Source organism: Sorex fumeus, unplaced genomic scaffold (genome assembly GCF_029834395.1).
Source record: "Sorex fumeus unplaced genomic scaffold, SorFum_2.1 ptg000002l, whole genome shotgun sequence".
Taxonomy (NCBI): domain Eukaryota; kingdom Metazoa; phylum Chordata; class Mammalia; order Eulipotyphla; family Soricidae; genus Sorex; species Sorex fumeus.
Genome location: NW_026606059.1, coordinates 23,135,864 through 23,160,997, shown reverse-complemented (window position 1 = coordinate 23,160,997; position 25,134 = coordinate 23,135,864). Strand labels below are relative to the sequence as shown.

The 25,134-nt window shown below is 35.5% G+C and overlaps 1 protein-coding gene across 1 annotated transcript in view; it reads left to right on the top strand.

The window, feature by feature from the left end:
• The window catches only part of ZFHX4 (zinc finger homeobox 4), a 214,214-nt gene that overhangs the window by 27,238 nt on the left and 161,842 nt on the right, over nucleotides 1-25,134 (top strand). Inside the window, 1 exon segment of the mRNA XM_056130418.1 lies at nucleotides 338-840. Coding sequence (XP_055986393.1) covers nucleotides 338-840 — 503 coding nt within the window.

The window sequence follows — 25,134 nt, the reverse complement described above, 5'->3', positions numbered from 1 at the left end:
ACAAAATAACCATTAGTGCTGGTGTAAGTTTATCTCGGCTCTTAAATTGCAAGCATGTGACTGTTTTGTTATGGTATTGATCAACTTTCTTGCCCTCGAAAATACAAATTTCAGAATGACATCATGCCCAGTAGGAGTAATTAAAGCTATCTGATGAGGGAATTTAGAAGTTGAAAGGGATGATTGTAATTGATCCTGATTCAATCCTATTATAGCTTTTTATAGTTTAAGCTCTAGAGAAAGCGCATTCCTTGTCAAGACTTTAGTTTACAGATTTCCTTTTTGTGTGCTGTGTTTTCTAGTCTCTATTTTTCCTTTTAATTTTTTTTCCCTGTAGTAAATAATGAGCTGCCGCCTGAAATCCGGCTTGCCAGTGGTCAGCTAATGGGTGATGACCTGTCCCTCCTTACTGCAGGAGAGCTGTCACCTTATATCAGTGACCCAGCGCTGAAGCTATTCCAGTGTGCTGTTTGCAACAAATTCACCTCTGACAGCCTGGAGGCTCTAAGCGTGCATGTGAGCAGTGAGCGGTCTCTCCCGGAAGAGGAATGGAGAGCTGTAATTGGAGATATCTACCAGTGCAAGCTCTGTAACTACAACACTCAGCTCAAAGCCAACTTCCAGCTTCACTGCAAGACTGATAAACATATGCAAAAATATCAACTGGTGGCTCACATTAAAGAAGGGGGCAAAAGCAATGAGTGGAGGCTGAAGTGTATTGCCATTGGCAACCCCGTTCACCTAAAATGTAACGCCTGTGACTACTACACCAACAGTGTGGATAAATTACGTTTGCACACCACCAATCACAGGCATGAGGCGGCCCTGAAGCTCTACAAGGTAAGCAGTGACATCCATTTCCGTTGGCACAGAGCAGAGAAGGGAATTAACTGTTTCAGAGCTTGGAGCTCAAGCCTGCAAGTTAACGATGAGGAAAGAATTACTAGACTTCTGTTGAAGAATTTTCTTTCTTTCAGATTTGCCCTAGGTTCCTTTTGTACCAATCTCAGTGGCATTGATAGTGTGACTGCACTGAGATTTGCAGTAAAAGAGAACAATGATCTCAAATGATATAATTTTAAAATATTTTCTCATGCAATAATAATAAAAATAACCCCTCTATTAATGTATTAAAAATATGAATCATTCTTGGATAACTGATGATTAAGAGCAGGAAAAGAAACCCGGTAATACCTTATGAATGCATCATCTTCTTTTGATGACATACTAGGTGAATTTAAATATGATTTTTTTTCTGTACCTTTTCAGAAGTATCGAGTAAGCACTCTCTCCATAGGATTAGTTGAAAGTCTTCAAAAACTAAGATTGGTTCATATTTTGTGTGACTTTTCCCAACCAGTAATGTGTATACCCCTCTTGCTATGGGTGTGATGTGAATTAAAATAGTCATAGAGTGGCAAACGTACTTTTATCTTGGCTTGAAAAAAAGTCATGTAGGTGTAAAGAATAGATGCTAGTGATGAAAAGCATTTATTGCATAGCTTGTCTTGACTTTTTCTAAATCCTAATTACTGGTTAATTTATTTTCTGCAGTTTGTCTGCTGAATTGGTTTGATTGTCTTGGTTCGGGTACAAATGTAACAGATTCATTTCTATGATGAATAACTTGGTAACTTATTAAAAACTTCTTTTGTCTAGAGGATATTAAAATTCAGAAAATATTACAAACCATTAGTCATTGTAACAAGCACTAAATATGATTACAAAATCTATTTTGCAAGTGTTATTTATTGATTTATACTAGAAATCAGTGATAACTATACTATCAGGAGTCAACTGTTGATTATAATACCTATGGCTTTTCTAATACTTCTTCAGACTATAAACACACTCAGAATGGGGTGTATTGTGGCTCTAGATGAGATCCCAGAGTATTTGGGTTGATCTCCCACTATTTATTTGGTTTGTTTGTTGCAGTTCTAATTTTAGATTGCTATACTGAACTTAAAAACCTATATAGGTGGTGTGAGAATTTGTAGCATTGTTGCTGAGATAGTGGAGCTCTGCGGATCAATAATGAAAGCATTAGATTTGGGTTACATGGTTTGAAGGAAGAAAAGTCCTAATGTACTCGGAAAACTTCTGAATTGATAATATTAAAAATAAATATCAAAGATGAATTATATTATAATTCATAGATTTCACAACTGATGGCCGTTCCATTGTCAACATTTTTTTTGTTAATACCTGACTTATTAAAACTTTTTAGAATACCTAGGGAAAAAAATGTTAAGTTTGTATAAATAATAGATATTGATCCTGGGAACACTGTAGAATATTCGAGCTGTATTTATATTTATGTGGTTCCTCTAACACTTTAAATTAACTTGTTGTGACTGAAAGTTATAAATGAACAAATTCTTCAGTTTTATTAATCTCATGTGGAAAGTTAAAGAAATAGAGAGTGTCACTGTTTCTTTCTTTAGGGAAGATTATTTAAACAAATTGTTTCATAATTATTTATATATTTTATGATTATTCAAATATGCATATATATGAATTGACCACCCTCGTATCTCTGCTGAGCAGCTAACCTTGTCTGGTACTGGAGTTACTCTTCAAGTCCCTTTTCTGGGAAAATTGGCTATTATCTTTGAACGCACAACAGCCAATTGTGATAAAAGATTGTTTAAAGAGGCTTTAAAGCCAATAGAGTTCAGATTCCCAAATCAAGTGATATAGCTACTTTCACCTTAAAAATAATACATCATTTGGGCTGGAGAGATAGCTAGTGAGTCAGAGCTTGCTTTGCTTGCAGAAAAGCTTCATGTTCCCCAGAGAACCTGCAGCAGAGAACCTGGAGCATGAACTGGGAGTAGCCTTGAGCACCAGAAGGCATGGCCCCAAAGCCAGTAAACAGATCAACAAAATATATACTAGGCCATTTAAATTTACTTTTCCTCACTCCTTATTTATTTCTCTCTTTACTATCCTACAGTCATTATAGCACAGTCTTAAAAAATAGTCAGGGAGCGAAAACAAACTTTTCATAACTTATTTTGAATTAAAGAGTTTGAAGAGATATGTATTATGCAATTAAATCAAATGATATCATTTTGCATTATTCTTTGAGGAGCGTTCATTATTTCTAGTAGTAACTAGAAAAATACTCCAGAGTAGAAATATGTGGAGAATGCTATTTCAAAACTTCTTTGTAGAAAGTGTGTGAGTCAGATATAGAGGATTTCTAAGTATAGTCATGAGAATATTTGCAAGCTTTGTCAGCTTGCATCGGCAAAATAAAATTGCTTCCTAAGTAACATTAATTGCTTTAAATGAGAAACTAACAAATTGACCCAGTCCTAGAAAAATGATAGTTCATAATAGGAGTTAAATATTAAAATCAGACTTAAAGTAGTCTCTGAGTTAATGACTAGACAATAACACATATAAAATTTATTTTCATTAGGGGTTTAATTTGTGTAGTTCTTCATTGTGAATTATTCAAACTTTAAAAGAAACTGACAAATAGCAGTTATAAGACAAATACCCAGCTGCGAGAAATCAGTTTTTTTTCTTGTCATTGACAACATACTGATTCTTGATGTTCTAGGTATAGTGATGTGTCCATTCTGTTTGAATACCCCACTTTCCCTCTTGCATTGTCAACCTGAAGCAGTATTACCCAAAAGAACCGTGTGTCCTTAGTCGGGTTTATGGAGGCGAAAGGTGAAAGGTTAAGGGTTAGCTTAACAAACATCATCTGCCTAGCTGCTTAACTTTAAACTGATCAATTTAATGGAAATCTGTTTTACAGATGTTGTTTTAATGTATTTGGCAGGATTTAGGCAGCTTTAACATTAGACGTATGCTAGTAAAAATTATTTCTTTATTTGACCAGAACAACACCTTTCCTTTCATGTTTAAGGTAGAAGGCTTGTGGGTTATGGTATTTTGGCAAAGAATCCAGAGGCAGAATGTGTTGATGATCTTTCCATCTGGACTCAGAAAAAAAAAGTACCTTTACTAGCTCTAACTGCAAAAACAAACAAAGCTGTATTCATCTTTTTTTTTGACAGTATTATTTTGCTTAGAATTTTTTAAAGAGGAATTTTGTTGTTAAAAGAAATCATCCTAATGTTTCAGGAAATATCCTCTAAAGTGCTAAACCCTATAAAATTTGGATTCTTCCTCTAGAAGTTTTAATGATGAATTAAATTGATCTAGGAAATTAAAACAGTAAAATGAAGCTGCAGATTGCTCTTTATTCTCCCTTCAATGTATAGAAATATTTATAATTGTGGTTAATAAATGCTAGTTAATAAAAGCTAATTGAATAGAAAGCTACAGTCTTTCAAGGTCAAGTATGTGTATAGTTTTTCAGCTAATCATTTTATTAGATTTGATTATATTCTTATAATTTCGTATCTTTGTACCTCTACATTTTTCCAATTGAGATCCACATAATGAGGTCTCAATAAATATTTGTAGATGAATAAAAGACTAATGAGTAAACTGAGAAATGTACTAAAAGAAACCCTTTTTCATCAAGCCATTATTTAAGAAAATGCATTGTAATTTGTTTTGTCTTTCAAGTGATCCCCAATTTTTTCTAAATAAAAACTATCTAATGAAAAACCACTTAGTACTACACATTCAAACTGAGGAAGAACACCTAAGATCTGGCAATATTTCAGATTTAATGTTTACCTTATCTGTGGCTCAGAATGGCAAGAATTTTCTGGCAAGCTGTTTGGTCTACCACCATCTTATGCAGATACACAGATAGACTTGAAGCACCTGCATTTCAGTGGATCTTATAGCATTATTTGTACTTTAAGTGAGGTGTTCACAGAATGTTGAAGGCGTAATTATACTATCCCCCCTCTCCTTTTTTTTCTTTCCTTTACTCCTGCTGTAAAGCAGAGCTGTCTGTCAGAATTCCATAATGCTGTTTTCATATTTGGATTCAAATTGGCTGAGAGCAGAGAATGAATCTGTCTCCAGGGTGAGCAGAGAGGAACACATGTGGGATTTAGTTCTAGGTAACTTTTAGTGTAACATTCCCCCAAGGAACATTTTTGGAGTTTTCTCATTATCCATGTTATGGATGAAAGAATCTGGGTTAAGAACTAAAGTCAAGGTGCGGGGGAGGGTCACGCAGGATAATACCAGGAGCCACAATCAGAAAAGTATGTGGCAAGAAAATAAAAAATGAAATAATTAGCTCTACAGGCGTATTTTGCCTTTAAAAAAAACTAGCAGGAAATAATAGCCCAATCAGTTTGAAATTAACAGAGAATCACATGCATTTTCATTTCAAAAGGACCGAATCCAACTTTGCAATTTAAAATCAAATACACCAGATATGTACCATTTCAATTATTGAACTGTCATTGTACCGGTGTGATGGTAAAAGAGGTCAGGAGATTGTGTGGTACACATTTGCATAAAAGTCATTGTGCAAAAGGAAATTGGAATACGTGTGCGTATCTAAGAAACCCAAACAGGTTTTTCTTAATCTTATTCTAGTCATTTGTTTAGATGAAGAAAGCTGCTTTCAGAGATAAACAAAAGTTATTCTTCTCTGTTGCTAAACATTAACCTGAATATGGAAATTTTTACACTTTTTGTATTAGTTTCAGATTTATGTTTCTTTGAAGGCTGAAAAGCAGTGTTAAATTTGATTCTAGTTGCAGGATTTGTTTTTTTAAAAAAAGTAATCAGAATTCAAATTATTTTATTGTATTCTCATTGAAAAAGACAAGGGAGGGGGTCGAAAAAGTTTGGTGGAACAATATAAGCTTGCAAATAAGGGAGAGGACCTGGTTAGCAAATCACAACTGAAAATCACAGGTCCTTTGAGATCAAAATGCAATTGGCCAGCCCTATCTGGAGCGTCACTTCTGTTTTTAAGTTTGACATTTGTGGGACCACAGGCATGCGCTCTTATATAACTATTTCAGCACAAATTTGGATGGTCTCACTATACTCACATGGCAAGAAGCATGTTACATTATGAGCTATGAACCCTTTCGTATTCCACTAGAAAAAAAGAATCCCCAAACTGTTCGAATAGTTGTCATATTGATAGACATATATAGAGATAGAGCCAAGTATAGAGTAGTGCTTTCACTTAATTTTAGATAAAGTTCAGCCTCTAGAATAATGTCTAGAGGCCAGAATAATCAACTCATTATATTTATGTCAGGATAGATAAAATAGTTGTTAGTATGTAGAATTGTTAAGTTTCTAGACAAAATTTAAAGAACGCGTAGCATGCTCTCAGAACCCTCAGTTTTACTTTCAACATGCCTTTCCTTGAACTACTCTGCCTCCCTAAACATCAGCTACACTCCATCAAGCTCTTTTCTATTTTTCTGGATTTTTTTTTTTACTATTTTTATCCCAGGTAGATTTTCTCTTAGTGGAAACACTTCATGTTTCAAGACTACCTCTAATCCCCTTAAGAAAACTAGCATTCCTTTAATTAAGGGGGAAGAAATCATTTATAAAAGCAGAGTAGTGTAGCTAAAGGTGTGAATGGCGCATCTTTTAGAGGAGCTACTTAATCTAAATGAATTTCTAATGTAAGGGGGTACAGTGTCACTATCAGGGATGAGGATTAAGCAGAGAAGTGTCCCTCTTGAAGGGTTCTCTTTCTTTATCTTCTTTCAAAGATAGCGCAAACACCTGAACACACAAACACACACTGCCTCCCACCTCAGAAACACACAAACGCACTACGCACGAGCACATTTTCCCATAACTCTCCACACCCCAAAACTCCCCTCAAACATAAGTGAATACTTCACCCAGGAACCACGTGGACTCACCACTTTATGATTTATGGTAACAGTTCTGTATAACTGAGTTGAGTGTAGGTGCAGTTTAATCAAAAATAGTAAAGTGTTTATGTGTCACAGTGAAGTCATGTAGATATTGAAGACAAAGGTGCCATCTCATAATTAATGCGCTCCCCCTGCATGTGTCTTTGGCATCCATTTAATTGTCTCTGTCAATAACACTTGTTTAAAGTTGCTGAAATGTTCAAATGGGTGCTTGGATGCCATGCAACAATGCAGCCGGAGTCATATGTTAACCAGGCCTATTGCTGCTGAAAGGGTCTTGGCCCAGGGTGGAGTGAGGAGGAGCTGGCATGTGTATAATGACCGTAGTTCTGCTTCCAGAACATCTGGCCTGACCGAGTTCTACTGGAAACGCTTTACCAAGTTTGCTTGGAGTCTGAGACTATGCTCAGGCTGAGTTCAATTAGATGTGGAGATTTGTTAATTATTCAGATAATTCAAGCTTTTAAAGACACTCCCCCCTCCCCAAATTATCAGTGTATTTCAGGAAAGCTTATGATGATATGATTTATTCAAAAGAAGAGCAACAGTGGAGACACAGCCCACTCCGAACTATTGGGAAATGTCTGTGGGTTTCCTAACCTAGGAAGAACATAGTCCACTTGAAAAATACCTAAGAGATATATGGAACTTTACTTCTAATTAAAATTTAAATATTTGTTGGGCACTTTGTGTGCCTGGAGTTGAATGTCTCTGTTTATAGAGATTTTTTTTTTTTTTTACTGTCGATGAGATAGGCTATAAGCCATCTTCTGTAAGGTGACACACTGCAGCTCATTCGGTGCTTCCAGCATGAGAGGCCATTAATAAAATAATGATTTGAATCGATGTGCATCGTCATCACAAGATTTTGATGCTTTTGTTTGTTTTGCCAATAATAGTTGGTCGAAGGTCTGATTATGAGTAGTCTCTTGGAACATCAGTAATGTATAGTGTTACGTGTGTGCCTTGCACTTTTTACTCTTTTGCATTTCAAAAGTTTATTGATTGCTTTAAGACAAAGGCTAGATAGAAATCTGATGAAAAGATAGAGTTTTCTATTATTTGGGACATTTATATTTTTCTTTTAATCAAAGTTGACGAAACTTTTTATAATAATGTGGTCAGTGAGATCCTGCATGAAGTTCAATGATTGCAGGAGCCAGTTGTGTCTTATCATAGTCATACCAATATGTGTGAGATTTTATTTCACATTTCCATACTTTTATTAATATTCTAACTTTTATCAAAAAGGAAAAATTTAATAAAATAATTTTATTACTATCTGTTGAGTCTCCATATTTGTATGATCCAGATTTTCCTAAGGGAATTCTTCTTTTTAATTTATTTTTTGTTGAATCACAGTGAGATACAGTTACAAAGCATCTGTGATTGGGTTTTATTCATACAGTGTTCCAACATCACCCCTTCACCTGTGTACATTTTCCACCACCAACATCCCCTGTATCCTGCCACCCTTATGCCCCCAGCCTGCCTCTATTGTAGGCATGTTTTTTTCTTTCTTTGTCTCTCTCTGTCTCTGTCTCTCTTTCTCTCTCCTCTTGGGCATTTTGGTTTGCAATAAGAATACTGAAAGGCCACCATGTTTGTTCCTTTGCCCACTTTCAGCACATATTTTTCCATCCCGAAAGATCCCTTCCAACAATCATTGCCATAATGGTCCCTTCTCTATCCCAACTGCCCTCTCCCCCAACCCTTGAGGCAGGCTTCCAAACATGGACCATTCATCCTGGCCTTTGTTTCTACGGTCCTTATATCCCACAAATGCAGTCATTTTATGTCTGTCCTCCTGACTTATTTCACTCAGTATGATACTCTCCATGTTCATCCATTTATAAATAAATTTCATGACTTCAGTTTTCTAACAGCTGTATAGTATTCCATTGTGTAGATGTACCATAGTTTCTTTAACCAGTTGTCTGATCTCGGGCACTCAGGTTGTTTCCAGATTCTGTATATTGTGAAGAGTGCTACAATGAACACACAAGTGCAGAAGTCATTTCTGCTGTGTGTTATTGCACCCTGGGGAAATATTCCCAGAAGTGGTATTGCTGGGTCATATGGAAGCTCAATTTTTAGTTTTTTGAGCAATGCGCATATTTTTTGCATAAGGGCATTCTTTCTTTATAAATATCAGATTTCCAAAGACACATGTTACTTTCTCCTTGAGTAATCAACATATATTTCCATTAAGAAATTTTTAGGGAGTAGTGCAGAGGAACGAGTGTTGAAGACTGATGGATCCCTGGACACTTGTTGATAAAATTAGTGAAAGGCATGGCTGATGAGAGGGAGAAATGAGCGGCTAAAACAGTAACTGTAATTTGGAAAGAAAGGTTTTAAAGTTTAAAATAGTGATTTTTAGTCTATGATTGTGTGTTCCATATCTAAAAAAGCCACATTTATAGATGGAGCTGACAAATATGCTGGTCAAATCGCTGACATCTATGCACAATTTATGGGGTATTTTGACTAGTTTCATTAAAATGATCTTTTTCCTTTTTACGTAGGTTTGGGAACATAGTTGGAGGGGCCTCCTGCATGCAAAGCATGCACTTGGTCTCTTTAGCTGTCTCTCAGGCTCTACCTCTGTCTGATGCTACACATTCTGTTGACACTGAAACCATATCGATAACTGATATCTATTTATCAACTATTAATGAGGTGTCACTTATTTGAAGAGAGGGCACATATTAATCACAATCTTATTAAGTTAATCTTTTTATGTGCATCATTTCATTTCTTCTTCCTAGTAGTTATTTGTCATATTCATGTTGACACTAGAGAAAACTAAGATTCAGAGTAAAGTGTCTTTCTCAAGTCTTCAAACATATAAGAGCTTGTCCTGGAGTTCTGGCCTCTTCACACAGCCCAGCCCACATTATGGACTTCTGCTAGAAAAAAAATGCTGGTCTGCTTGTTTTTAGGGTATTCCCATGTTGTACTTGAAAGGCCTGGGGCAGGGGGAGGATCCCTCATAGAAATTCTCAGGCAGTTACAATGCAAAGGGTCTCAGGATGCAGTGCTACTCAGTGCTGGGTAGGTCCTGAGGGACCATATGGTTCTGGGGATTGGACCAGGGTCTGCTGCATGTGAGGCTTATGTCTTAGTCCCTGTGCTCTCTCTCTTCTGTCTCCAAGAATAAAATGTTTCCTGCTCAAGGATAGAAAGCGTAACAGGGAGAAAATAATTTGACTGGACACTCAGATAGACCTGATTGTTTCGGGAAATAGAGTTTGTGGACCACACCCTGACATCCTCAGGGAACCATATACTGTGTCTGGGATCAAAACACATGTGGCTGCATAAAAAGAGATGTACTTTACCTCCTGTTCCAGCTTGAAAGACTTAACTTTGTTTGGGGATTAAATGTTTTGGTGCCTTTTAATTTCTTCAAATAAGGGGTTCCCTTAAAGATATCATAGACACAGGAAGGAAAGTTTGTACAGATGAATGCAGTTAAGTGGAACGATGAGCATCCTTTAGATCATCTAGAGCTGGAGAAAAAACTGCCGGTTAAGATCGTTACCTAATATTTCTTTTACAACAGAATTCTTTTATATTCTTTTATTTTTGTATTTCATACACACCAACCCATTCCCTTCTCTTCGCGGAGATAACTGGGGACCACACATAGTTGATTCTTGTGCTTTCACACTTGTGGTATGCTCTGAATATCGTAAGTTGTAGTTGTGTGGTGTGCTGGAGGGAGATAATTTCTTGTAATGCTGAGGTCACAAATGGCAGTGCCTCTGGAGTGGCACTCCACATGACATGTCAGTTGACACTGGGGATCAAATTTAGGGCTTCATGCCTGCAAGGCAGGTGCTGTAGTAGGAAGCACATTTCTGGGCTTAGATTTCTTTCACTTTAAAGACATTACCCATTACTTGCAATTTTGGGTGTTCATGATATTAAATCAAAAGGATTAATAAACTTTTTAATCATGTCAGTGCCAGAACTCAATGTTTGCATATTAAGCACCTTTGGAAGCTGTATTTGTTCCTTCAGGTCAACCAGGATACTTCAACAGTAATTGTATGGTACCCTGCTGAGCTAAAAGGGGGAATTTGCCTCCGGAAGCATTTTCTTAACAACACAGGAACAACTTCTACTACAAAGCATGATCCTCTGTGTCCAGAAGGCCATTCCTTTTCATTGGCATCCTTATACCAACTCAACGAGTTGGTATAAGCCCTTTTAACTTGCTACTTATTGGAATTTAATAAAACAAATTTTTAAATTATTATTTTGCTGTGGTTCACACTCAGTGGGGTACTCAGTGGCTATTCTCATTTTGGTACTCAGAGGTTACTCCTGTGATATTCGCAGGCCATGTGGTGCCAGACTTTGAACCCGGACCTTGTACTTACATGTAAAGCATGCACTCATCCCATTGAGTTATCTCTCTGTCTCAAATTATTATTATTATTTTTTTACTGCTATCTTTCTGTTCTTCTTTTGATCTATTTTAGTTAAAAGTTCTAGGAAATTTTTCCGCCTTTTTGTTTTTGATGTTCTCCTTTCCTCTCTTTCCTCCCTGAAATTTTGCTAAGGATTCCAATATAAAGTGTAAGATCTTATTAGAATTTTTCACTCTGACCTAACCTAATCATATAGAAATCTTGCCTTCCAGAATCTGTAGACTTATTCCTGCACAATATTATCAGACATTGATGTTGCTGCAATTGAATAAATTTATTTTAAAAAATCTTCTTCAACTGGAATCATCTTAGTTTTGAAATGACAGATTTGTTAGTAATAGAGAAGCTCCCAGTTCCTATAACTGGTGTGTGGAAGGCATGTAAGAACACTTTGATAATTATAATGTGCAGGATCTTTCAAAGACTTTAAACATTTCTAACTATTTATTTGGCAGGCATGAGAATAACACTGGGATATGTCCTTAGGGGCTAAAATCATTCATTGTTCAATTGCGGGAAGTCAGGTAGCAAGTCTAATTGCCATCACTTCTGAAAGAGAGTCAGTTTACAAGGCAACTGCTTTAAATTCAACATACATTCGACAGTTACCACTGAGAACAGAATAGGTGACATCAGATATGGGGAAGGAGAAGAATTAGTGCCGATTCTTACTCCAAAAAAAATGTGTTTTTTAGGGGGGAAAAAGAACTAATATATTAAAATGGGAATTATGCAAAACAGTATAATGTACCTTTCTGAATTTATTTGTGTAATAAATTTGATCGAATTTTTATTTGATGAAATTAAGCAATATGTTAGGAGGGAGGAAACTCCTATTTATTATGTGCTACTATTTTTAAATAGAAATCAATGTCTTTTGAGAAAACATTTAGCTGAAAGCAAATTCTCATTTATTTTATTTTTTATTAATTAGTAGGCAAATTAAAAATACATTTGGATGGAACTATTGTTTCATGTGTGTCTTTTATGAATATTACTTGAGGATATATTTCTCTATCACATAACTGCAAACAGATCCAAGGGGAATTCATGAAAAACATTTTTCTCCCCAGATAAATACATTTGGGGGCTCATTTAAATCATTAACTATGAGAAAAATTTAGATGGGCCTAATGAAAAATTTTTAATTTTTGTGGTGCTTATTTTCACGTGGAAATAAAATTATTTTTTAATTATGAGCTTAAAATTATGAGTTTCTGGACTGGGGATATAGTACAATGTTAGGATTTTTTTTGCATATGTAAGACTTTAAGTTAAATACCTGGAATTAAAAATCAAATGGGAAATTGTTCAATTTTTGATCCTTTACTTAGATGTATGTTTTTAAAATAGACTATCAGGTGTAATAAATTACCTACTAGTTTCTGTAGCCTGTACTTAATGATTTTATTTCTTTCTTTAGAACCATAGCAGCACTTTAATGATAATGACTTGATTTATTGGAAAAATCATAGGCACCAAGTACACTGAAATTGAAAGTCTTCTTATTTGTTTGACATCCTTTAAAATATGTTAGTACTTTTCCAAAATGTGAACAATTATTTATGAATGAATCTAAAAGTGTGTGGAATTTCTTAAATTATAAATATTAACTGATTTAAAAAAGTAAAAATCTCCAATGATGCTTCTAGTACATTTTCAGGGATATAAAAAGAAATGCTTATACTTTATTTGCTCAAGTCCTGAAACAAATCATACACACACACACACACACACACACACACACACACACACACACACACGAGAGAAGAAAGAGAGAGGAGAGAGGAAGGGAGACAGAGACAGGAATTAGAATACAGTATATGTAGTCTTACTAAAGAAATTGATAAAGATTATGAGTTAATCATTAATGCCTAATTATTTTGTTTTAGAGTAGATCGCAGAAATCTCTTCCTGCACAATGTGGTGTTCTCAGTCTCTAGAGATAATAAACCTTTGATGATGTTGTGCAAGATTCGTCAACAAGCCCTGAAATCAGTTCTGTATGTACACATGACTAATCAAAGGTTCAGAGAACAGGATATGCCTGGTAAAATTGATAGGGTGTTCAAAAAGTAAATGGTCTCACAATTTGTAGAAGACAATTAAGCCTTTTCCCCTTTCTGTACAAAATGCAGGTCCACCTCTTGGAGTAGGTAGTGGGTACTGAGTTTTTTCTCTCTCTTTTTTTCTTTATATATATATATATATTTATATATCACTGTATCACTGTCATCCCGTTGTTCGTCAATTTACTCAAATGGGCATCAGTAATGTCTCTATTCCTCCCAGCCTGAGATTTTAGAAGCTTCTCTTTACTCCTCTTTCCCAAGGATTGGAGGCTCTTTCAGGGTCAGGGGAATGAGACCCCTTATCATTACTGTTTTTGGCATATCAAATACACCATGATGAGCTTGCCAGGCTCTGCTGTGCAGGCAGGATACTCTCGGTAGCTTACTGGGCTCTCCAAGTGGGATATATATATATATATTTTTTTTTTTTCTCTATGATTCGTTGCCTACTGTCTGAACCCCATCAAATATGGTGTGGTAATTATGGAAAATGGGTAGGAAATGTTTCATGATTGTCATGGCTGCAAAGAGGCCACATGGTCTGGGAACTGCCTGAAGCATAGCGGTATTTGGGTAGTGGAGGTCGGCTGCCAGGGCTAGGTCCCTTGGGGCAGAGGGGGCTCTTCCCTGCCCCACTCTGGGGAGCCCTGAGTAAAAACAGCCTGGTGCAGAGTCTGGTGGCATGGGTATAGGAGCCTCATTTTATGCTTCCTTTCAGGAGAAGCAGCAAATGAGTTCTGGAGGGTGGTTGATGAAGAGATTATCTGGCAATATATGAATATGTACATATATACACACACACACACACATATATATATATATATATATATATATCACTGTCATTGTCATGTCATCCCATTCTTGGTCGATTTGCTCAAGCAGGCCCAGTAGCGTCTCCATTGTGACACTTGTTACTGTGCTTGGCATATTGAATACGTCACGGGTAGCTTGCCGGGCTCTTTGAGAGGGGCAGAGGAATCAAACCTGGGTCGGCCGCATACAATGCAAATGCCCTACTCACTGTGCTGTCACTCCAGCCCCATATATATATATATATATAGACATACATACATATATGTATATATATGTGTGTGTGTATATGTGTGTGTATATATATATATAGGTAAAGGTAAGGTAAAGGCCCTCCCGTTGATCGTCGATTTGCTCGAGCGGACCCAGTAACGTCTCCATTGGAGACTTTGTTGTTACTGTGTCTGGCATATCCAATACTCTCGGTAGCTTGCCGGGCTCTCTGAGAGGGGCGGAGGAATCGAACTCGGGTCGGCCATGTTGGCCGCTTGTAAGGCGAACGCCCTACCCGCTGTGCTATCGTTCCAGCCCTTATAAAGTTATATATATATATATATATATATATATATATATATATAAAGTTTTGTGTGCACACTCGGCAGTGCTCAGGGCATACTCCTGGCTCTGCACTCAGAGATCACTACTGGCAGTGCTCAGGTGCCTTAGCAAAGCAAGGTCCTGCATGCCATGTACCACCTGTCCAGTGCCAAGACCCCACTCCCAAAGACCAACAACCTGTGTTTTTAACAATAAAGTTTTCCGCAAATTACTGTATCTAAATAGGACTCTTGTCTTTTCTCTTTTTTGAAGTATGACAGACACTGCAAGATATTTTGTAACTCAGAATTAGTCTTGAGGTTGAAGTGGAGTAACCAGAAAAAGTGTGTTTTTAAAAACAGCTAGCTATTGGATATCAATAGCAGGAAAATGAGGGAATAAACTAGCAATAACCTTAGTTAACCATGAAATTATCTGGGCCAATGTGATAGGTGTCAAGAAATGAATTATAAGTTAAAAAATGAAGGAACTGAAGTTATGCACTACCAAATCGGGTGGGCAGCGCAATGCACAATGAAAGGCATCCTGGAACTCTGCTCTGTATTGCTTCTGTTCTTTGTGGCAGCTTCATTGTTGTATAAGGCACACACTTGTCCCTTTAGAGTATATAACTCAATGTTCTCCAAAAAGTTCTCAGAATTATACAACCATCTTAGTATTCGGAGAATTGTGCAATCGTAATAGATTTTTATACTAATTTCAACACTCCCAAAGAAAGCTTGTAACATTTAGTCACGTCCAAAACCAGTAGAAATCTTCCCTTAGGAAACAGCCATTACTTTTTGTAAATAAATTTATCAATTTTGAACATTTTATGTAAATTTAATCATATTACATGTCTTACTTTATGATTAATTTTTATCAATCAACATAATTATTTTAAGATTTAAAAACTTCATGTTAAAATGTCTAACAGTGCATATTATACTATTATACTTTACACTTTTTTATAACTGAATTTTCATTGGATAAATCCTTTGATGAATATTTGTATCATTTTCTCTTTTTGGCTATTTAGAATAATGATGAAGTATACATTTGTGTAAAAATTGTGTGTGTGTGTGTGTGTTGCCTAGATATTCAGGAATAAAGTTTCTGGATTGGCAATCACTAATATTAATTGGACTTTCATCACTGCATGTTCAATTTTATTTTATAGTTCGTTATCTTTTCTCTTTTTTTTTTTTAAAGAATATTATAATTTTCACCACTTTACCAATGCTTCTTTTTCATCTTCTGTTCCTCTTGGGCCAATGAGGTCAATAAGAAAACTGATACTAGATCAAAGAGATTGTACAGTTGGTAAGGCACTTGCCCTGCAACACTGACTGGAGTTTGATCCTCAGCACCACATATTGAGCCTTGAAACCACCTTCCGTGAGCCCAGAGCACAGCTGGGTGTGACCCAAAAACAAAATTTAAATTCTTTGTACTGGACCTCAATTGTGAATAAGAGAGACACAAGGCATAAAACATATTTCTTGTCCTCAAGAAGCTTGAAGATTTTAGGGGGATATATATGTATATATACATACACACAGTCACACACACACACACACACACACACACACACACACATATATATATATATATATAATATGTTTTACTGTGCTTTGTTTTCCCTTGAGTCTTATCTATATTAACAGGGGACATTTGAGTTCCATAAGGGCATTTTAGTACTTAATTTTAATACATTTTAGCAATATTGACACCTCTATGTTTTCCAGAAAATTAATGTTTAGATTTCTGTGGAATTTGGGAAAAAGTTATATTACTACCTCACAGGAAATTTGATAAAGACTGTGCACACTAGGAAGGATGTTGTAATGTCCAGTTTTGCAAAATAGCACACAGTAACAGTAAAATTGTCTTCTTTCTCCCATTTGCTTTCCCAACTATTTGATGTTTGGAAGCATATCATTTTTATATTTTTATAAAGGTGATGATACAGATAAATGTCATATTGCTTGATGCTATTTTTTCTAACTAGAGGATTTTTGTAGGCATAAAAACAAATATATATCATAATATTAATGTAATTATCAGGGATAAACTAGTCAATATTTTATCATTAGCTATTTCTAGCATCATCATATTTTACTCATTGATCTTTATAAAGCCTATTAAGAAGGGTAGGGGAGGTCACAGGTTGGGCCAATGTTCCTACTATTAGAACATAACATTGCATAATTTCTTCATTGTGTTTTACTAAGAAAAACTTAAGTAGAATTATGCAATAAAACATGATAAGCTCCTTTATTATCTCATGCTAAAAGATTCTCTGGAGTTTCTTTCTGAAACAATGAAATTGAAAGATTGAATTTCTACTTCAGCACTTAAAGCATTGTGTATGCTGATGCACTTAATAAACATTGACAAGGTAGGCTTCGCCTTTAATAACCCCCCATTATTTGTAGGAGGCATAGTGGAAGGATGTGGGGTAACATTTCATAGTCAGTGAAAGATATTCATGTCTATCACCTATATCTCTCAGGACCTTGGGAACCGTTTAGAGTTAAGGAACTTCTGTCTAAAAATGGCCAGCTCATTTTTTGCTCTTTATGTGTTTTTTGGCAAGTATTTCTGTGCCTTAGTTAATATATAAGTAAATGGATATTAAAAAAAATCCTCCACTGAGTTCAAGAGACCTTATAATTATGGTACAAAAATATCTTTAAAAAAAGTATTCTGAGATGAAAGCTTTTCTCATATGAGGAAAATATTACTCATGTCTTGTCAGCACATCTACTCAATTGGCATTGCTCCTTGTACTTGGAGATAACTTCTGCTTTTCTTATTATTGGTAAGACATTTTTCTCTTTAATTTCAATAAGTGCTCTTAGTTACACTATTATATCTAGGACTTGTCATTCCTGAAAAGCCATTCTTAACTTTATCTCTTCAGTTGGACTTCAATAGAAATTTATTTTGAAATAGAATGTAGCTGTACTCATCAATTTGAAAATGAATAAATATAACTCATAGAAAATAACTATTTGTATATCCTTTCATGTGCTTTAAACTTCAATATCCATTTGTTCTTAGAAGTTTGCCTATAGAAAAGTATCTGTATCTTGTGCTTCTAAAACGCCAGTTTTCAAGTTGGCCAAGTGCAAATTTGTAAATGAGTAGTGCTCACAGTTGAAAATGAATGTTTAAAGCTTCTGTGAATGCATTAATTTTACTTTTGCCTTTAGGTTGATACCATAATTTTTTCAGCTGTAAAATGGGTTCTAACTTACCATTATGATTAGAAATGGACATTAACTTAATGGACTTTGAGCTCTTGCCTAGTCATGTCTGTATTTCTTAGAGCTAAATTTATGCTAAACTTTAACAAGTATTTTTTTTATATAATTTATTTACTTTATTGAATCACTGTGGGAAAAGTTACAAAGCTTTCAGGTTTAAGTCTCGGTCATGCAAATATCAAACACATTTCCCTTTACCAATACTTATTTTTCACCATGAAGAACCCCAATAAACCCCCACCCCCCACCCCTCCCAATGCCTGTGAGGCAGATGAATTCTAGTTTAACAAGTATTTTAACTTAAGCTGCTGATGTAGTTACAAATAAAGCCAGGTTGCTGGTTTTCATATATACAAAAATATATGCTTATGTATTTTTTCCAAACAGGAGTCAGAGTAATAATCACATATAAAGAACTCTCTCTTAATCTCTTGGTCTGAGTTTACTTATTTCACTAATCATTGTGATATTCATTTATTGAGAGAGCCCATACAGTGAGGCCCTGAGCTGGAGAATTAGGACAAAGCATCAACGAGACAGACACAGACCTATTCTGGTCGAGCTCATATATACATTCAAGCTATAAGCATTAAACAAACCGGCATTAAACACAAATTCTTAGGTTAGGCAAAGAAATAGTGATTTTTTTTGTTGTAAACAAGTAGTATACGAGGTGGTTTTTCATTCTGAATATTTATGGTGTTTACATCCAGGTATTTGTATTAATCAGATTCTTCAATCTTGGAAGAAAGTGAAGAATTTGGATTAGACTGAATTGAGGTATTTCAAAAGGTAGATGGGGCTGAACTGAATTGATTTGACTAGATATTAACTGTCTCATAAAAATTATTTGCTAAGATTTTATGAAAGTACAGGCATTTTAAAACTTTCTGAAGCTTAAGTGTGTATATGAAAAGGCACTCTGGAAGTGCCTCATATACATTGGAAAAATTTTGTAAGGAAAAATCCAGAAGTTTGGATCAGATGAGGCTCATCATGAGACTCCCTGAGGAACTTTTAAAATATATCATTCCTAAGATGAATGGTACATTCAGGAGAATCTTTACTCAGAGAAATGAAACTAATAAGCAAACTTGGGGACCACTGTGCTAGAAGAATTTGTAGGTCACTGTACATCTAAAGGCTTTTCAAGAATATTGTGTGTGAATATGGTGGCTGTGTTAAGTGCAGATCTATTAGCATTTGTTTTGATCATGTTCAGAATTTAGAAACTGAGTTTTCTGTTTGTCTCTGCGAACCCCACCTTACAGTGCAGGATTTTGCTAGACTCTACTAATGCTTCATATTCTGTCCGCAGATCCAGAGCAAGCACTGGCCTTTTATTTGCTCACTATTTGCTTCACTATTTATTAGAATGCTAAAATGTTTTCATATATATACTAAATAATGATAAAACGATCCTACACACACACAAACACACACACACACATACACACACACACACACACACACACACGTACTATCACAGTAGGAAAAATAACAAACTTTTACTAGGCATGTTTTCTATACAGAGCAGCCATTCTTTTGTTAAAAGGCCTGGCACTTTAGTGAGCTTTAGGCCAAGAAACTACTTTCTGAGTCTAGAAGTCAGTACAAAAGAAAAAAATTGAAGGGTCCTGATTTGAATTGTGTAGGTTGTGTAGGTATGTATAGTTGGTAAATTTTTGGAATCATGCTGTGCCATATCCTGGTTGCAGAAATCCACTTTTCTTATACACATGAAGATATCTCCCGGCGGCAGACATATATTTTCTATATAGTCTATTTTCTGGACAGGAATCTTACAGGTCTCGGGAGAGTCAACTTCCACAGACCCGTTGGGTTACATGCTCATTTGTAGCTCACTGTAATGACACTGCATTTTTTTTTCTCCTCTAGGAAGACAGATTTTGAGGTTTTTTTTTTTTGAAGCATTACTTAATAGTGTCTTATATGTTTTATCTCGTTATATAGATGTGATTGTAAAGGTGGGTAGTCTGTGTAGATAGATGTGCGTACCTCTCTTTTTCTTGTTTATGAAAGAGAATTGTGTATTATGTAGTTTCTAGATTGAAAATTTTCTTTTAATGATAGCCTGCTTTTGTTCTTTTCTGAATATAGCATCAAATACAAATACACTGACAGCTATGATAGCAACAATGCTAAAAAGAAGCAAGTAAATGTGGTGCCAAACCTTGTGAGCAGCAGAATATACATTGTCGGAAAAACTCGTATTTAACCTCTTGCCAGTGAAAAAGTTTCATCTTTGTCCAGTTCAAAAATATCTTTTATATAGATCAGCTTGAAATCATCAATTATTTCTATACTTATCTCAAAAGCTAGATTTTAAAGTATGGACCATCTATAAAATGCCAAACTCTGAGGTCACTGGTTGTATCAACCTGTGTTTCAAGTCCCAAATAAAATATCCCTTCCCCACAGACTGAAAGAGACTAATAAAACTGCTTCATGGTTTGGTTAACATTAAAATTTTGTTTCTGATATATAATTAACTTCAGTACTTGAGTCTAGCTTATACATATAGATCCATGCAGAATAGATGAATCCTGCCTTGCCTAGGTTGCTTCCTGGGCACTTGGCTCTTAACAGGATAATAATCAGTGAGCTTGAGTCAGTGTACCTATAAACCTTCTTTTGAGGTCTTCTTAAGGTAAAGACAGAGTGTAGTATTGTTTGTTTGTAGACCTAATGCATTTTGTTCTACTGTGATAGACATATCATCCTTCTGTGCCAGCGTAAGTGCAAGGATATTTCATAGTCATAATCTGCTAATACCAGTTAGCACTGTCACAAATTAAAGCATTAGTGGATTTGTGTTGCTTGAGGAAGCAACTGGTATAAAATACCAGGAGGTTGGTTGAAGGAGTGGTTAGTTTATTATAACATAATTCTATATACCATATAGTCTCCTTGTTGGTATTGCAAACACTTTCACTGAGACTTCAAAGAAATAGTTCACTGTGTGAAAAATGCGTCATTAAGATACATTAGGCCAGACATTCACAATGCAAACTTTTGGGTGATGAATAGACAAATTTTGAAAGGGTATTATTTTTGAAAGAAAAAAATGCTTTAATAGTATTTTTATTTGTTGTGCAGGTGAAATTTTTCTCAGGATTTCAGGAAGCACCTTTTCATTGTTGTATTGTTCTGAGTTGATATTTAAATAAAAAGCTAATGATCATTTTCCGAATATAGTTTTATAGGAAACAGTGATGCTCTTATGCAGAGTTTTGTCCTAATCATTAATAGCATTACCCTTGTGAAGGACACATAATTTTCTTAAAAGATTCTGCTAACCCGGAAATATAGAAATTATAATGTAAATTACAGAAGACATTTTAGATTAAATTTCCTATAATTTTTCTAGTGGTTTAAGAGAATACTATACTATAACACATCACTATAGGACATTTTGTTTTTGCCTAGACATTTCAATGATTTTTCATATTTTCCCCTTTTAATCTAGATTACGGATATTATGGGTATATTCTGAGGGAAAATTATAGGGAATAATAATTATAGAGGATGAGAACCCATGGTTAAAATTACATGCACATTGAACTACAATGAGGGTATTAAGAGTATTTCATCCCATTTGTAAAATATCGTCCATGACTATGAAAGGGCAATATTTTTCCAATTATATCTACTTTAGCCAGCAAATGGATTACTTTATAAGAACTCTTAGAAAGCAGAGTCCAAAAATAATTGAAAGTGTTAGGACAGATAAGCTGGGCATATAAAAGCCCCTGAACAAACTTCTCTCAGTAGCTTTCACAGAAAGAAAGGAAAAAAGTTTATCTTAACTCCCGCCAAGGTCCATAGCATTATCATGCCGCGTCTTTACAGGGATTGCCTACTGCATAATTTCTAGCTCAATTCTCCAGTGTCTGGAAAATTACATTTTGACTGTCTCCAATATTAATATCCAGATTTGATCTTAGGCCTGTCCAAGGTCAGGCGGCTTGGCCAGGTCAGCCTGTTTGTCTGTGTGCATGAACTGTGACATCTACTCAGACTGACAGGTACAGGATGGGGGTGGTGGGTGGAGGGTGTTAACCTTCAGTCCTCCAAAAGGAGCCTCCTCCTGCTGGGAACAAAGAGCCCCAAAGGCTGGACCTGCTCCCTGCCTTTATCTCCCTGTTCATAGTATTTTCAAAAAAACATGATGCACTGTTAAAGGAATGCATTTCAAAGGTGATAAATGATGGAAATCATCTCATTAAAACAACACTATTTGTTTGCATTATTAGTTGGGAACTTTTGTTCTGCGTCAAGGGTGTTTTCTATGAGCTGATTTTGCAGGACTTTTCCTTTCTGTAGGTAAATGACTCAGCTAGGCTGGAGTGTGGTATCACTATTCTTCAAATGCCCCTGGCTTTGCAAGTAAATAATACACATGCTCTAGTGTAGGGACTAGCCATATTTTACAACCAGATTTAAAAAAAAAAACTTTTGAAGTTTCAGAAATTGTAGTCTTCTACTCTAAAACATATCAAATAAACTCATTTTTTAAAATCTTGCTTCTTTCTGGATAAAAATTCCTAAGAAGCTATTTTGTTCCTAATTGATTTTCTACGTCAGTTGTTCATTGAATAGATAAGTAGTGCCTGTGATATTTGATTACAGAGCAAGGCACCCATTTAACCTTCTGTTCTTTCCTGGCCAGGATTTCAAATACAATAGAACGTCCCTCCCTAAGGCTCAGCAGGATTAGACAGCTAGCAGTAATCCCTGATACGCTGAAATAGACCTGATAGAACTTCACCTCACTTGTTTAGGATTATGCTCATGAATTCAGCTCACCAGCAGCATTAACCCTTTAGGAACGTAGGCTCAAATGCACTGCCATTAAAAGCAGTGCGTACACAGAAATCGATGGATCAATCCTAAACAAAGATGCCTTATTTTTTGACCAAAGTAATTATACTTCGATTTTGATAATGATGATTTTAGAACTAATGTAGACTTTGAGTGGTTCTTTTAAAGAGTTTCCATCTTAAACAAGTGTCTTGGGATTTAATTTCTCTTCGGTATAGTTTTGTTTCAGCAACTTGATGAAAAGTTCTGGTGTGTGTAATAACTTTCCCACCATGGTCATGGTTAAATCATGTTGTGGACGTGAAGGGTAAATCGCTTCATATAATATCAGACCTTGAAATTGTAGGTTAACTGGAAGCAAGACAAGTATGAAAATCTCCCACCTTCATTTTAGCCAGTGGTTTCCAATCTTTTCCTTTTCCTTTCATTAGAACAAATTCCATGGGTTTGAGTTTAATTTTCTCTCTTTGCCCTCTGGGGTATATGAAAATGAGCTAAGAAATGGCCAAACGGCAGAAAACCAGTGGGTGAAAAAGAACTAGGAAAAGATATAGTTAATCCACAAATTGGAAACTCAGCCCCATGTTAATCAGGAGATGAAAGAAAGAACATAAGTTCTTTCAATACAAGTGGCACTATTGGCCTTTATCATGGTTTAAATTTTTTTTTTAATAATTTACATTGAAATCTGCTCTTCCCTCTGTTAGTCCATCAAAATGGAGTCCTTGCAAAGGCATAGGTTTGAAAAGGGTTATTAGTGACAACTAACCCTGTCTGGGCAAGTCCCCCAATCATTATGGAAGTGATTACCCTGAATTATGGAGGTCTTTTCCGTGTTGACTCTTTAAATATTCATATTCACAACTTGTTCTATTAATTATTGAAATAAGCAATTCTGGTTTTGATGATTAGATTTCCCACCATATTCATAGATTTTACAAAAATGTAAGTTTTATTTGAGAAACTTAACCTCCAAATAATGTTGTGATAATGACGATGTCTGCACAGTGTCTATGATAATATTTCAAGGTCAGACATAAATTGATTCTGAAGCATTGGTCCATACACTTCCTTCCCTGAAATTGCCATTGTTTGTGGTTAAGGAGTTTGATTAAGAAGAAGCATTTGCTTTTAATAAAATATTTTTAGTAGAGTAAACATGATGACAATAAAAAGATACCTATGAAGAATTTTTATAAGCTTTTTTTGTGTTTTGCTACATTCCCCACCCTTAGATTTATTACAGTTGAAATGATAGCCAGCAGCAACATTATAAGAAGAGAAATATGGAATACACCTTGTGCTTTGAAACATAAGTTTGGGAAAGAACTTAAGTCAGTCCAGTGAATAAATTGACAGGATAAAGACTGAAACAGGAGCTGGAAGATAGTAGAAGGATTAAGACCTGAGGCTTGCATGCAGCCAAACTCAGTTCAATCTTGGCACTTACTTTGGTCTCCTGAGCATCCCGTGAACATGCACAGCACCAGGAGTAAGGCCGAGCATCTTCGTGTGTGGCCCCCAAAATGCAATAAAAAAATACTGAAGCAATGATCATGCTCAGTAATCATGAGCATGCTCCAATAATTATAATCTAATGAATATATATATATATATATATATATATATATATATATATACCTTTTACATTTGGTAGGAAGTGAAGAGATTCTGTGAAGTGGGAAACTGTGACTTAAAATGATTACAACAAGGTTTTAAATAATCATCAGCCCCTTACAGTTTTGTGAAAAATACTGAATTTTTATGGCTTTGGTGACATATTTCAATTTAGTGATATTATTCTAATGAGTCTAAAAAGCTCCTCCTGTGATAGACTTGGGGATGGGACCTCTTGGGACTGGATTCTTATAGTGATCCTGGATTTGCCTTTTTCTTCGGATGTGCCTTTACATATGCTGTTGCTGAAATCCCAGTTCTTTGTTGTATCTTATAAAATTCTATTGCATCAGCATGAACAAAACAGAAATATTATAGACGTGAACCTTTCACCCCAAAAGACATATAACAGATTGAAAAGCTCCAGACCAGGGTAACAAGAATGCTTGCAGCCAGCATGGATGGGTTTACAGATGACTAAAAGCTGGTATTAATAAATCTCAAAAGGAGAAGAATAGGAGCAAAATTTACTGAAGTCTATGAAATAATAAAAGGTTATGAAGCTAGCCCATGTGCATCTTTGTGCTGTCTGTCAGAATGAGCTAGAGATATTTCCATGTTCCTTGGAAAAAATGAACTTTAAAGTGACAGAAGAGAACTTGAAGTTTGTTTGATTGGGTTTTCTTTAAAAAAATGTTAATAAAAGGTAATTTATCTCTGGAATAAC